The sequence below is a fragment of the Equus asinus genome, chromosome X (assembly GCF_041296235.1).
Source record: "Equus asinus isolate D_3611 breed Donkey chromosome X, EquAss-T2T_v2, whole genome shotgun sequence".
Classification (NCBI taxonomy): Eukaryota; Metazoa; Chordata; class Mammalia; order Perissodactyla; family Equidae; genus Equus; species Equus asinus.
The window spans coordinates 48,106,327-48,122,664 of record NC_091820.1 but is presented as its reverse complement, the minus strand read 5'-3'; the positions used below and the strand labels follow the sequence as shown (position 1 = coordinate 48,122,664).

The window sequence follows — 16,338 nt, the reverse complement described above, 5'->3', positions numbered from 1 at the left end:
AAGGTCAATTTTACTGAATTACTAGACACTGAAACAGTAAGCATCTTTAGCCACAAATATAGCTCCAAGTTCTGGATTATGAAACAAATTCTCCTTGGGCAGATTCTAGCACATGGGGTGAAATTTTCAATTCATCTCTCAAACTTTGCTTTGGCATCTGCTATAAGACAGACCTAGTTCATTTGCCATAAAAAGTCACATATTTTTCCCCCATTTTTTAAAAACTGTCATCAAGGATAGATAGGGTTTTTTTACTCAAACTTGGAAAATATAATCTGCAGCATAGTAAGATTACTTTAAAAATGAGATGATGAGTGTAGGTGGTGAAAAAGCTTTCAGTGACATAATGAGGTAACACCCAACTTGGAAAGAAGAGTAAAAAAGTGCTTTTTACTACAGGAAATGTAATGAGATGTTGCCATCATTTAGGGCAGTATACTAGCACTTTATAAACATTAAATTACAGCTTTACAAAAATCCGAGTTACGAGTTACTACTTACATTTGAATACCCTAATTTTACATACTTAAAGTCCTTAATTAAAAGAAAACCCAGCAACAACTCAATTACAAGGTGACAAATAGGACAAAATTCCTTGCCAAAAATAGTCATTAAAAGCTAATCAATAGTTCCAGAATACATTTTACACTGACATTTTTTAAGTGAAATTTTGTGTTAAAATCATAAAAGGCATAAAATAGAAGCTATTAATTATGTTGTAATGGTGAATACTGGGTTTAGGTTACTATTTTAATGGTATTTATTCTGTACAATGTATCTATGTGGTCCGACCTTCATTTCTCTTCCTCATTCCTCCTATTTAGAATTTCTTAAGAGTAAGCACAATGCCATTTCTTTAACCATTCAATGATTACCTAGAAGCAAGAGTACAGCACAGGCAGATAATCTTTATTATATTTTAACTAGAAACAGAGCAGATAGCAAGTTCACGAGGTATTTTTGATTATTCTTTTAAAATCAGGCTTCAATAACAATAATCAAAGTGAGCCTTAACCACACAGATTATTTTGGTCACTGTTAGAATCTTCAAGGGCACAAAAGCCAGTAGCGTAAAGTAACATAAAGGTAATGACTATGACAATTTTTGATGTGCCAAAAATGTCGGTCGCTATATTAAACTCTACCCTTGTGTTTTCTTAATATTCTCCTTAAATATTGAACAATTCATTACTCAGCAAAATATCAAACATGCACATAGCATTCCTACAAGAATACTATCTTAATATTGTCAATACTAATACTAAGCTTTTCTTTACCCCCAAAATTCAATGAATCATGGTTCCATCACCTATATGTATTAGTGTTAGTGGTAATATGTAAAATTGCTTGTTTTCAAAGTTAAATAGCAGATTGACTTCGCATTTGGTGGCCAGCCTTGTACCCTAATTTTTCATGTTTTATTTTCTTAATAAATTGAACTACATTCCATATACCCTGAGATTTTCAATAACCTGCTAATGATTGTATACTTTTAATTTATACTTTATTCTACTCAATTTGAACCCCACACAATTAGTATTTAAAATTATTTACAGATGGTTTTAACTAAAGCAATGACAACATTTACTACTTATATAGTTAAACTGCTAATAAGGCCTTTAACTAAGAGTTGCATATTTTATGTATTTTTTTACTTGCTAGGAGCAATTCTTAAAATTACATCCATAATTCTCTGTCAGCGTAAGTGCTTTTCATTTTGCTTACTGCTACATGAATAACCAGATTCACTTTTTTTCCTCTCTTGTAAAACAACTCTTTTTTTTGTCTTCCCCAAATAATAAATGTTAGTTGTCTGAATGAACAGGTGCCAAAGAAACTTAGAATTTGAACGACATATTGACAACTGTAATGCCTAGCAGAGAAATATGCTCATGATAGGCATTCAATAAATGTTCCCCATGGAATGAGTGATTTGTAAGGCAGCTGTTAGAGTCAGATCCTTTCCATCATATACTGAAACTAATTTTAACTACGGAATTCGGGTTACCAGATTTAATTTGCCCTAAAATGTAAGTCCAAGAACTTGAAATTTAAAAAATTGTCTTAACAATTCTCAGAAAAAGTAAACTGGTTAATAATAGTTGCTACTGTAATATTAGTTGATAGGAAAAAAAGGAGCAAAATTACTTTCCACTAAACCATATGTACAACTGGTGAGAAGAAATAAAACCCAAGAAGCGTTAGCTAATTATTATTTTCTCCACCTTTAACCTTGCAATGTTTTTTGTTCAGATATTTATCCCTGCTAATTTCTCTAGCTGAAAGAGGATTTTTTTATCTGAATGGATTTCCCCACCTCCTTAGGTATGTAATGTTAGTGAAAAGCCCGTGTAAATGTAAGATTATATTTTCAAGTCATGCCATGTTTCCGTATTTGTTTTTCGCTGATGTCAAATTTTCTTATTTAAATGATGCTGTATAGAATATGAGATAATCTCCCAATTTACTATGAGATTGCTTGCTTATAATATTCAGTTTTTGTTGATAGCTTGGAAGCATACTGCACACTTGTCATCTAGCACATTAATGAGTAACTACTACTCTTTTTAGAAAGGATACACTGACAAATTCTTAAGTTAATGGCTTTGGCCAAACATTTTTAGTCCATCACAGGACAATAGCAATGGCAAAAACATTGACGATACAGTTCATGGTTCGGTTCTCCCATCTTACAGTACAGGTTCCTGAAAATACACAAAAAGAGGACTTTGAAATACCAGAAAAACATCAAAATTACCAGAGAATATATATATATATATATATATATATATACATTTTTCATAGGTTTTAGTTTCTTATTTCCTGCAATCTGTTAAACCCTCACATCTCATATTTGTCTGAAGGCATACTTGTGACTGAGTACAAAGCAATTTTGTTGATAAGTGTCTTTTCATAATTTAATTGGAAATAAATAAGCATTCGATAATAAGTACACTGTATGCTAGAAGTTGGACTTGGTTTGAATCAGCTTAAGGTCTCTTACCGTCAGATGTAGTATCCCAAAAACATGAGCTGGCCGTGTGAAAGCCATATGCACTTCTCTGGACCACTGCACAGGTCACTAAAAATAAAGGCGCAGAGTGAGAACATTTATAAACAAAGGAAAAGACCCCTAAGATCTAAGTGTTTGAGTTCAGAGCTCTAAAAGCTGTAAAAGTAACAGAAAACAAAACATTCAGCAAATGGACTGAAAAAAATAAGACTCTCATCTTGATTATGTACCACCACGATACCGACCCCACTGGGTCCCGTCTGTTTGTTGCCCATTGCCACAACAATTGGTGACTACAGTGCAGGAAAAATCTCGGCCAAATTATGTGCCTTGTTCCATGGGCATAATTCAGACACAGAAATGAAGAAAAGACTCCACTTTACAAACAATTTTTGCATGGCACTTCACAGACCTACATGTAAGGAGGCATGGGGCTATTGAAAGGAAGACAGTAGGCCTGAGTGGGTTTTGATGGAAAGGGATAACTGATGGAAACGTAAAAGATGATGCTACCAAGGGCAAGCAGATGGTTGGCAGGAGTTCAAACTGCTTTTAAGTAGCTAAAGAGCTCCATCTTTTAGGTATTATCATATATTATCTTTGGATGAATAAGTCAGAAGTCCTTCATACCCGATTAGTATCCAACTTGACTGTCTATCACTCATTTACATTCTCCAAATTCAGAGAAAACCACAAGGACAAAGGTGAGTAAACTAGGGATAAAAGATGGTGATACTTACCAATATATTTATAAGCTTTTCCCAACTTAACCAAATGTGCTAAGGACTGTTCCACTATGCTTGCAGTCCACTGGTTGATGTTGTTCTGATTATAATCTTCACCACCTAAGACCCCATCTATACACTAAAAGGGTAGAGGATAATCAAACAAATTATACACAAATTGCAGCAAAAATTATTCAAAACATGAAATATATTTATAACCCAATAAAGCATCTTGGGAAATATTTATTATGCATTGTGTCTAATTGTTTTAGAATTTTCAAAGCATTTCTGCATGCATTATCTCTCTGTGAGATACTATGTGTCATATAAAGATAAATATGGCATGGCCTCTGTTGTAAAGAACTGAACAATCTAGCAGAGAAGCTAATAAAAGAACTCTATGACACAAGGAAGGGTAACCAAGTGTGATAAGTTACGTCATAAAAGGATTATGGATGCGGGTGGATATTACAAAAGGGTGATACCAATTGGTTAAAGAACGGCTTGGAACCAGTTGGCATTTGAACTAGGTTTCAGATGGTAGAAACAAAGGATGTGATCAATTTAAAAATATAATTCTCATGTATAATAATTATATTCTCATTCATGTTATATAATTGCTTAGCTATAAAACAATTAACACACTTGCCACTATAAGTAAATCATCGACGAACACTACCTTTCCGGTATTCTAGAAAGAGAAAGTTAAATAATTTTCCACAGTGCTTACCTGCATCCATTTCTGATGCCTGATTAACAACACTGGTTTAGTATCACAGTCTTAGGTTTTAAGGTCAACTCTGCCACCTACTTGCTGTGTGTCCTTCTGAAGTGACTTAACCTCTTGAAGCCCCTATTTTCCTAATCCACAAAGTAGGGATAACAGTCTCATCTTATCAGGTTGTTGTGAGGTTGAGGTGAGACCATGAATGCCAAGTGCTCAAACACAGCGACTGCCACAGGATAAGTACATAAGCAATGATATTATCATCATCATCATTATTATTGCTGTTATTTTATATTTGCAGTTTTATTGAGATATAATTGACAAATAATATTGTGTAAGTTTAAGGTGTACAATGTGATGATTTGATACACATATATACTGTGAAGTGATTACCACAATAAGGTTAGTTAACACATTCATCTCCTCACATGGTTACCTTTTGTGTGCGTGTGTGTGTGTGTCCGGTGAGAACATTTAAGATCTACTCTCAGCAACTTTCAAGTATACAATACAGTATTATTAACTATTGCCACTATGCTCTACATTATACCCCCAGGACTTATTCATCTTATAGCTCGAAGTTTGTAACCTTTGACCAACATCTCCCCAATTCCCCTCCCCTGGGCCCCCCACCCTCACAACCCCCCAACCCCCGCAACCTCTGTTTCTGTGAGTTTGGCTATTTTAGATTCTATATATAAGTGAGATTATACAGTATTTGTCTTTCTCTGACTTATTTTACTGCTATTATTTTATATTCAAGCAACAGAGCCTGGACAATAAAGCACTCATTCAATTCATGCATAGAATCCAGCTTAATAACTAACACACACACACATACACACACGCACGCGCGCAGCTTTCATTTACTACAACTGGACTAAAGATTCATAAAAGCACAAATTAATATGGAATGTTAAGCTGGATAGTATAAAATCTTCATTGATGATAAAATGTAAAAAAAGAAATTAAATTTAGAAATGCTAAAGAAAGTAAAGTGGCTCAAATTATTCTAGAATGTTCAATAACATGACAGAGTTAGGGGGGCCAGTGGCCCCAGGGACAGGGGAACAGGGTTTTAATTCCGGCTTTACCATTCCTAAGTTCGCGCCCTTTGGGCAAACCTCTTCCTCTCCCCAGACTGCTTTTCCTTCATGGGAAACTAAGAGCACCGGTTTTTCTTTCAGGTTTTCTAATAGGAACACTTCAAGTTCTGCTCTAAACAACAGAAAACATCACAGGGCTGAGGATCCCACTGCAAATATCCTGCTAATTGCTATTAATTAACATTTCGCTTTCGCAATTACCAGTAACCAGGAGGCCCACTAGATAACGAGGTCCTTCACCTGTTTTGTGTTCCCAGGGCCAAATTCAGGACCTGGGCATGGAGCAGGCACTCAATAAATGTTTGTGTTGAAGTAATAGTGGCTTTGATACACTCTCTGGGCAACCCGAATCAAATATACTTTAGACTAAGTTCCAAGTTCATTCCATTTGTGACTCACTTTTTCTTTGAGAATTTTAGGGACAAATTCCATTCCTGACAATACATAAAATATATGCATATCGCTGATGAGTGAGTGGCTCTAAGACTTCTGAGGGAAAAAAATATTAGCATAGGGGTTCAGAGCAAGGAATCAAAGGAAAGAAAATAAGGTGATCAGCAACAGATAAGGAAAACAGAAATACCTGCTGAAATTGTGTAATCATCCAGGAAGTGCTGAAATGTTTTAAAATAGTGCTCGCTCTCTCTCAAGCCTTTCCAATGCCTCAATGGCAGAGAGTTGGCTCATGGGAAGAAAGGGGGAGGGAAGAGGATGGACATGCAGCTGAAAGTCACCTCAAGCAAACGTGAGATTTCTTTGAAGTTTCATATTTCATATAAAAAATTCAAGCAAAGCTTGCTTTTGTCTCCATAATGTGTTAGAGTTTGTTTTCATTAAAAAATGTTTTCAGTTAAATTATTTTTTTAAAGATTTTTTTTTTGCTTTTTCTCCCCAAAGCCCCCTGGTACATAGTTGTATATTTTAGTTGTGGGTCCCTCTGGTTGTGCTATGTGGGACGCCACCTCAGCATGGCCTGATGAGTGGAGCCATGTTCACGCCCAGGATCTGAACTGGCAAAACCCTGGGACACCCAAGCGGAGCGTTCGAACTTAACCACTCAGCCACGGGGCCATCCCCAGAGTTAAATTATTTATATTACTTAACTCCCTTTTGCAAATATTTAAGTAAAAAAATTGGTGCTCTAAATCGCACCCAGTGGCTTCCAGCACCTTCTAGCCACTGCGAAGCATGTATATCCCAGTTTAACCATAGTTCTTTTACTTTAATAAAATCTCAAAGTAACACATGCACATGGTTTTCAAAATCCAACAGGCCAGAAGAGCTTAAAATGAAAAGCAAGAATCCCCTCCCCTCTCTTTCCTATCCCCGGTCCCCTTCCCCAGAGGAAACACCTTTCATGTACAACTGTTTATTTCTTCTAAGGGTTACTTACACATCCCCGAATACTGTTTACATCACTAGTTCTTGATTTATGAATTACAGACGGTGTCCCTAGAACTCCTGCTGTGAGAGATGGAAATTTAGTTCCCTCAGACCACCAGCAACCTTCCTCCCCCACTTCCCTTAATACAGTGAATTCATTATTTTTACTTCGATATATTTACATTGCTAGAAGCATGCATCTTTTCTTCCACTCCTCACATTTCCTTCCACACAGAGGACTTTGCCTTGGCATTCCCAGCCTCTGGCCCCACCTGTTATCACTCCTCTCCACAGACGTGGAGTGAGTTGCCTGACTGGTGGGTGACAACTGCTGTTCCACCATTCCCATCTGGGAGAGCCAATCTCCCAAATGCCTTAGACTTGGACATTTGGTCTCTCCTTCCCTTTCTGCCCAGACCAACAAAAGGCACTAGCCTGGCTGAGTGTTGCTCTCTGCTGACTCAAAGTTTCCCTTGGAAGCCTCTTCCAAGGACTGAACTAAGCAGGCAGGGAGTTTGTAAAACAAGCTCCAATCTCCAACCCAGTCTTTACAAACAATAAAGGTGATATTTTATTCTCTTTCTAATGACTCTCTGGTTCAGAACGTGGGTAAAGAAAAAGGTACTATTTAAAAGACTACTCAAATACCTGAGCAACCTCTTCTTCATGTTACATCAACCAAGGACAGTCTCTCTTGACTTTCGACTTTGAAAAATCAGGCTGTTATTACTCCTGCCCTTCCCGTGACTTCCATCCTCTCTTCTACCTCCCATTCACCCTCATTTGTGCTTTTGCATTGTTAAGGGATCGAAAACATTTGCATTCTATTTTAGTAATTAAATATGCCTAGCTACATAGTTCTAATACATGATTCTGAAATATTAAAATATGGCAGGAGGGAGCGACATCAGCATCACGGCAAAGTAAGCTCTTCCAGTAAACTCTCCCCACAAAGATAAAATGAAAAGGACATACATATTCCAACAGAGGACATCCACACAACACAAAAGACATCTGAGAGACCCATGCAGCCACGTGTTGGAAGGTGGAGGTGCTGGGGCCCCCCTGAGAAAGTCGATCGAGGTAAGAGAATGCTTCTCTTCCTCATGGAAAGACAGCAACCAGGAGATTATGTGTAGCCACAGGGAGGAAAGGAGGGAGGAAGTGATGGTCCTCCCAGGGAACACCATAGATCCCTGAAGTCCCTCACAATCAGGGGGGAAGCCCCTCACAGAGGGGACTAGCTATGGTGGCGGTGTCTGCATCAAGCAAACATCCTAGAAGAGCAGATAGCGAGGGCACAGGAGGAAGTCCCTGAGATCATGCAGAAGAACAAAGCAACCCCTCCCCCTCCTGGTGCCCTGGTGCCACTGCTCAGCAACTTGGAGCTGTCCCCTCAGTTGCAGTGGGCTCAGAATATGCAGCTATTGACCCCCACCTAGTGGCAAAGGGCGGAAGTGGCAATCAAATGCTACCACAATGTGGAAGCACAAATTTACACCATCTAACAGTATGAAAAATTTATTAAATCTCCAGACCAGAAGGAAAATGACAAGTACCCACAAATAAATCCTGAAGACACAGAAATCTATAACCTGAATGACAGAGAATTAAAAATAGCTATCATTAAAAAAACTCAACGAGTTAAAAGAGAATACAGATAGACAATTCAACAAGTTCAGGAGCTAATTCACAAAAGAGATTGAAACTATAAAGAAGAACCAAGCAGAAATATTGGAGATGAAAAACACAATGGATGAGATAAAGCAGAACATAGATTCCATGAACGGTAGAGCAGATATCATCAAGGAATGAATCAGCATGATTGAGGATAGAAATTCAGAAATGCTTCAGATGCAGGAGGAGAAAGAACTAAGACTAAAAAGAAATGAAGAAAGTCTCCAAGAAATATCTAACTCACTCAGGAAATGCAACATAAGGATTATAGGTATTCCACGGGGAGAAGAGAGGGAGAGTGGAGCAGAAAGCTTATTCAAAGAAATAATATCAGAGAACTTCCCAAACCTGGGGAAGGAGATGGAAATTCACATGAAGAAGACCACCAGATCTCCTAACTTTGTCAATGCAAAAAGACCTACTGCAAGGCATATAGTAGTGAAGCTGGCAAAAGTCAATGACAAAGAAACAATACTAAGGGCAGCAGGCAGAAGGAAATAACTTACAAAGGAATCCCTACCAGGCTTTCGGCAGATTTTGTCAGCAGATACTTTACAGGGTAGGAGAGAGTAGAATGATATATTCAAATCTTTGAAAGACAAAAACTTTCAGCCAAGAACACTCTATCAAGTGAAAATATCCTTCAGATATGATGGAGAAATAAAAACATTCCCAGATAAACAAAAGCTAAGGGAGTTCAGCACCACAAGACCATCCCTAAAAGAAATCCTCAAGAAGGCCTTCATACCTGAAAAAAAAAAGAAGGGGTTACGAAGCCCTGAATGCAGGGTTCTCCTGCATTTCCTTTGTTTCTCGTTCCATGTATTTCAGACTACCAATTCAGTTAGGTAGTTTTTTATGCTGAATTTCTGAGTTTTCTCCTTATTTATTATTTGTGACTCTGCTCTACTTTTTTCTTTAGTGGTTACCATGAGGTTTGTATGCAAAATCTCGTAGATGAGATAGTCCATTTTCTTTTTTTTTTTTTTTGAGGAAGATTAGCCCTGATCTAACATCTGCCACCAATCCTCTTTTGCTGAGGAAGACTGGCCCTGAGCTAACATCTGTGCCCATCTTCCTCTGCTTCATACGTGGGACACCTGCTACAGCATGGCTTGACAAGCCGTGCATAGGGCCGCATCTGGGATCTGAACCAGCGAACCCCAGAAAACAAATGATAAAATGGCAGCATTAAGCCCTCATATATCAATAATCACTCTAAATATAAATAGATTGAACTTGCCAATAAAAAGACACAGAGTGGCAAGATGGATTCAAGAACAAGACCCAACAATATGCTGCCTCCAGGAAACATCTCAGCTTCAATGACAAAGACAAGCTCAGAGTGAAGGGATGGGAGACAACACTCCAAGCTAATGGCATATAAAAGAAAACAGGTGTAGCAATTCTTATATCAGACAAAGTAGACTTCAAGATAATGCAGGTAAAGTGAGACAAAGAGGGGCAGTATATAATGATCAAAGGGATATCCCACCAAGAAGACATAACAGTTATAAACATCCATGCACCCAACACAGGAGCACCAAAGTACATATAGCAACCATTAACAAACCTAAAATGAGATACTAACAACACAATAATAGTAGAGGACCTCAACACTCCACTCACATCAATGGATAGATCTTCCAGACAAAAAGTCAACAAGGAAATAGTGGAACTAAATGAAAAGCTAGACCAGATGGACTTAATAGATATATATAGACCACTCCATCCAAAAACAGCAGAATACACATTCTTCTCAAGTGTGCGTGGAACATTCTCAAGGACAGATCATATGTTGGGAAACAAGGCAAGCCTCAATAAATTAAAGAAGATTGAAATAATAACAAGCATATTTTCTGACCATAATGCTATGAAACTAGAAATTAACTACAAGAAAAAAGCTGAGAAAGGGACAAAGATGTGGAGACTAAACAACATGCTACTGAACCAATGGATCATTGAAGAAATTAAAGGAGAAATAAAAAAATATCTGGAGACAAATGAAAATGAAAACACATCATACCAACTTATGTGGGATGTACCAAAAGTGGTCCTAAGAGGGAAATTTATTGCAATACAGGCCCACCTTAACAAACAAGAAAAATCCCAAATAAGCAATCACAAACTACACCTAACTGAATTAGAAAAAGAACAAACAAAGCCGAAAGTCAGTAGGAGGGAAACAATAAAAATCAGAGCAGAAATAAATGCAATTGAAACAAAAAAGACAGTAGAAAGGATCAATGAAACAAACAGCTGGTTCTCCGAGACGATAAACAAAATTGACAAACTCCTAGTCAGACTTACAAACAACAAAAGAGAGGACACAGGCCCCAACAGCCATACCCCCAGCACAAGCATGCCTCCTGGGCCAGCTCACTGTGTTCTCGGATTTGGCACGGTTAAAAATGACTATTAAAAATGTTCATAAATACCTTACCCGCAGTGTAGTCTGTATGTGATACCACTAGACTTAATTAAAGTTCTGCCAGAATTGACTCCCAAAGAGGCCTTCTGGTCTACTTGCTTAACAGGAGGACCAGATTTCACCTTTCAACATTTTTCTTAGGATTTTTATTTACTATCACATCAGTGTCTAAAAGATGTTAAGTGATTACTTTTCTAATTATATTGGGGTAAAAACTGCATACAATGGCCAAAAGCAGGTATTTCTAGGGTCTTTTATTTATTTGACACATATATGTAATATTAGACATAATTTATCTATATAAAAGTATATATATGTCAAATATATACATGTTAAATGTTAATGCTATAAAAGTATACATATACTTTATATATATAATGCTATAAAAGTGTATATATTATATATATAAATATATATTTTAAATATATATAAGTATATATAGACTTTTAAATGTTAATGCTATAAAAGTTTATATGTATAATTATATATATAAATTTAAATATATATTTAATTCTATGTATTTTTTATATATTTATGTATTTAATAAAATGTTTTATTTACAACATATATATTTAATAAAATATATTATATATATACTTTTATAGCATTAACATTTAAAATAATATTGGCCTACTGAAATAAAAGTTCTTTTACTCAAAGACAGGTCACCAATTTTAGAAAACAGCAAACCAATTTTCTAGACCAATACTTAAACATCAATTTAAGAGTAAGCCCCAGGATGTCTGACAGCATACAACAAAACATAGAAGCACCCCTATAAAGTTAGCGAATAAATATTAAAAATCTTGTTTTAATACTAAGGTTTTTAACTTTGTACTGAAAGTCAAAACATAAGTTTTCAAAATTTCAATCAGTGCAGCAGGCTTCAGGGTGAACAGATGTAGAACTTACCTCTTTAATGATATTGTGGGCTTCATCAGCATTGAAGCCAACCTAAAGGGGAAAAACAACTGATAAAGCTGCTTTCAACACAGACGTCCTTTTATCTGAAGCTATGATGATACACAGAACACTCTAGGCTGGCCTGGACAGGTATCAGTGACAGGAGACCAAGGTGGGGAGGGGCATCAGGTCTCCCGAGGTTGCTAATCCTACCCCAAACACTTTTAAAATTACAGAATGCTTTCCCCACCCAGCTCCCTGGAGATTTTGATTCATTCAGTCTGGGGCAGAGCCTGGGCAACTACATTTGTTTAAAAAGTGCTTTACTGCTGATTCTGATGAATACCCTAGAGTGAGAGTCACTGTATTGTAAAGCTCAGGAAACAAGCAGGAAGTAGATATAAAGATGTATGTGTTATCAGTACACAGGAAATGGTCCATGAGAAGAGCACGCTTAATAGATTATTTTCAATTTTGTTTTTAACTTGTGCTAGGCAAAAATGTGGCTTTCCTGAATTAAAGATTATGAAAATACTTGAACATTCAAAATTAATGTCACTTTAATAATTTATAATAGGTCTGGCAACTTAGTGTTTCCTCTGGAGTGGCTTGTTAGAACCTTGAGTTAAAAGCAACTATTAGTGATACCCAAGTATCCTAGAATAGACAATTGGCGGTGTGATAAGACTGAAATCTAAAACAAAAGACTTCTGGTAATATATGATTTGTTTCCAAGGAGATGTTTTTAGGTGCTTTATGACATCAGCATTTTCATAAATCCCACTACACAACTTAAAATTAGTTCAAAAAACAAGTAAATTTTGAAAATAAGTATCATCTCGAGTACACATTTAAAATATTTTCAACTTAACTCAATTACACCACAGAATTACAACGAAGGAATAAAAACACCCTAAATAATTAGGAATAGTATGAAAAAAGTTCCCATGTTTTGACCCTATTAAAATTACCATTTTACCACAAAATAAGGTCTTTATCTATTTTCAAAATTGGCCTACAAATTAAATGATGTCCATTTCACTTTGATTTGGAAAGTCACCAAATAATCAGGATGTACTTGGTGACCATAATAACACATGTAATTTTATTTCTTTTTAAATATACGTATTTAGGACGCACTGCAGTACAGAAAGAACCCTCTCAGGAGTCAGGACTTGTTGGAGGATATGCCTCAGGATGAAACTGCTTGTGCCTCAATTTCCAAAATAAAAACACTTTACCACGAACCTGCAAGTAAGTAGGTATGCTACCTGCCTCACAGAACTATTTTAAATGTGGTTTTAGCTTCTACAGAAGCCTTCATCCTAAAGATGGATGGATCAGAAGCCCCTTCCAGGGGTCTAACAATACACCATTTTATGGGGCGGCACCTCCACCACGTCCCTACTTTTTTTCACTGCACCATTCACCTGTGGCTACCACTGGACAGAAAATGTCTTTGTCTATTCTGCCCTCGAGGTCTGTCACAGCTTACGCTGGAATGCAACAGGCCTCATCCTCCTAGCGGTTAAAGTGAAGCCAGTGTTGCAGTTGTGTACTCAGAGGCCTGGGTTCAAATGGAGCATCTGTCATTCCTGGCAGTTTTAACTTTGGGCAAGTCACTTAGCTGCCATGAAGGTCAGAGTCCCCATCAGTAACAGGAAGATGAAAACTGACATCACGGGGTTCTAGTGAGGTTTCGGGAAGCTAGTCAGTAAGCAAGAGCTCGTAATCCATGTAGCACCTCCTTCCAGCCCACCCAGGTGACAGTGCCCGGGAGCGGGAGCGGCTCTGCCACCACGGCCTCGCTCGCGGGGTTGCGGTACCTGCTTTGGGGACGCCAAGGGACGGAGGAAGCAACCGGGAAGACCGGTTTTCAAGGCCTGCCCCGCAGACGGGCGGCGCCCGCCACCCCATCCTCACCGCACGCACCCCGAGTCAGGCCCTCCATCCCTCGTCCCCGACCCCGCCACCGGCCCCAAGCTCTCCCGGCCGCCCCTGCCACCCGGACTCCCAGCCCACCCTCAGGGTCTCGGGGTGGGGGACCGAGACGGGCGGGGCGGATCCCCGGCCCCGAGGGGAGGACCCGGGCTCGGAGGACACCGCACCCCAACTCTCCGGGCCACCAAGCGCCTGGAGACCACCCGGCCGAGAAACCGCACCAAGGCGGGCGGGGGCAGGGGTCGCTCGCAGGCAGCAGAGGGGCGGTACCTCGTCGCAGTGGCGATGGTACTCCTCCATGGTGGCGCCGACTCTCCCGAGGGCGGAGCGACGCGCAAGTCGAGCTCCGCGGCCGCGCACTGGCCTCCGGGGAGGCCCCGCCCCGTCTATATCCCGGGGCGTTCTCCCACGCGGGCCCCGCCTTTGTGTCGTACTGGCGCCACCTTCCAGGGGGCGCCGGCAGCGTTCTAGGCGATGGAATGCTACTCCCCGCTGCCTCCGACCTTTCTGGAAAGAAGGGATGGGTGTTAAAGAGCTGGGAATTGTGCCAGCGTGGATCAGATTCGGGGACGTAGTGTCAGTCAGTCTAGACTCCACAGTATGGGTTAGTGCCCAATACTGTGGTTATTTGCACATAGTCGTTCATCATAATCCAGCAAATAATCATAGTTAATGCTACGTGAACAAGGCACTCTGATTTGTCCACTTATTAGCTATGTTACTTGGAAAAATTGACCTCCCACAGCCTCAGTTTTTTCGTATGAAAACATAATTATACCTATTGCACGGTTGGTTGTACGGACCAAATGAGATGCTGTATACATAACTCCTAAAGTAGATGCGCCTATACCCCTCCTCCCCAATGACTGTGTAAAAAGCAATATTTGATTTATAGGAGAGGAAGTACAAATATCCTAAATTAAACAATAAATCCTAGCAGAACAATGATTACGTTTATTTAAAAATTACTAAGTTCCAGAGGATCCTAAGGATTTCCTCATTTAAACCCATAAAAACCCAGCAGGTTTGGTTCTGTTACCCTCATTCCATTTTTACAGATGAAACTGAGGTACAGAGAGTTTAAGTAAGGTTCCCAGAGTCATATATCCAGTAAGTAGTAGAAGAAGGGTTTAAACTCGAGTAGTCTGATAACAGCACCCAAGTTCTTAACCACTGTGTTAGTTTCCGACTGCTCCTGTAACAAATTACCATACATTTAGTAGCTTAAAGCAGCACAAACTTCTTATTTTATAGTGCTAGAAGTCAGAAATGTAAAATGGGTCTGTAGGACTGTGTTCCTTCTGGAGGCCCCAGGGGAGAATCCATTTCCTTGCCTTTTCTGGCTTCTAGAAGCTGCCTGCATCTCTTGGCTCAGGACCCCTTCCTTCATCTTCAAAGACAGCAGTGTAGCATCTTTTCTCCTGACTTCTACTTCCATCCTCATGTCCTCGCCTCCTGTCTCCCTCTCAAGATCCTTAACTCAATCATGTCTGCAAAGTGCCCTTTGCCACGTCAGGTAACATATTCATAGGTTCCGGGGATTCAGATGTAGACATCTTGTGCGGGGGGGTGCGGGCGGTGGGCGGCGGGCGGCATTATTCAGCTTACCACAAGCACTATTTTGTTTTGATCCCTGAAATCAAAGTTGGAAGGTTCGTTAGTCTTCTAGTCCAACTCTTTTATTTTACGAATAAAACCGGAGCTCAGAGAGGTGAAGTAACTTGTACAAGGGCACATAGGTGTTAATTGGCCCCCTGGGCTTCTGAATCTCAGGCCCCTCCATTTTATGCTCTCATTTTATGAGCTAGGCTGAATCGAATTGCCCTGTTCATTTGATAATGTGCGGTTTCTTACTGCTTCTCCTAAGTTGTGGGTCATGTCAAGGTTACTGCAGACAAGCTGCATTTGTAAATCATAGAGGAAGACTATTTCTCCTCTTTCAGGATATTTTTTATACCAAAGTTATTATCCTATAAGCAATTCCAATATTATATGAGAAGGCTTAGTGCTGTCCTTGTGACCAAAACCTTACTTCCCTAAAGAATTTTTTCTGTGTCTAGGGAGGTCGAACACAGAAGTAAAATAACCTGAAAACTGGAAGGGCCACTCTGTCACTTCTCAGGTTTATGTTATACGGTAACATGATAAATATAAAGTGAGGTGAAGAATGATTGTTCCAGTTGCCACCTCTGCATAATAAATCACCCCAGAAGGTAGCAGTATATTTATTTTATTGTATTATGCTCATGGATTCTATTGGTCAAAGATTTGAAGAGGGCGTAGCAGGGATACTGTGTCTCTGCTCCACGATGTCTGGGGCCTCAGCTGGGAAGATTCAGAGACTGGAGGTAAATGGATGGTAGAGGCTGGAAGCATCTGAAAACTTGTTCAACACACATGTCTGGTACCTGGGCTGGAACGAATCAAATATC

At 39.1% G+C, this 16,338-nt stretch overlaps 1 protein-coding gene across 1 annotated transcript; it reads right to left on the bottom strand.

Annotated features, from left to right (window-relative positions):
• Positions 1-888: 888 nt before the first annotated feature.
• DYNLT3 (dynein light chain Tctex-type 3) lies at positions 889-14,411 on the bottom strand. The gene is made up of 5 exons (XM_014860030.3): positions 14,177-14,411; positions 11,975-12,016; positions 3,754-3,877; positions 3,005-3,082; positions 889-2,705 (listed from the first exon to the last, which is right to left on the bottom strand). The coding sequence occupies exons 1-5, from the start codon at positions 14,204-14,206 to the stop codon at positions 2,629-2,631; spliced, it is 351 nt and encodes a 116-aa protein (XP_014715516.1). The 5' UTR covers positions 14,207-14,411; the 3' UTR covers positions 889-2,628.
• Between the last annotated feature and the right edge of the window lie 1,927 nt (positions 14,412-16,338).

Excerpts from the sequence above, each read along its gene's own strand:
- DYNLT3 (XM_014860030.3), bottom strand. The coding sequence starts at position 14,206 with ATGGAGGAGTACCATCGCCACTGCGACGAG. Across the intron at positions 3,878-11,974 it reads CCCACAATATCATTAAAGAG|TGTATAGATGGGGTCTTAGG; the intron begins GTAAGTTCTACA and ends CTACCCTTTTAG. Across the intron at positions 3,083-3,753 it reads AAAAGCTTATAAATATATTG|TGACCTGTGCAGTGGTCCAG; the intron begins GTAAGTATCACC and ends CTTTATTTTTAG.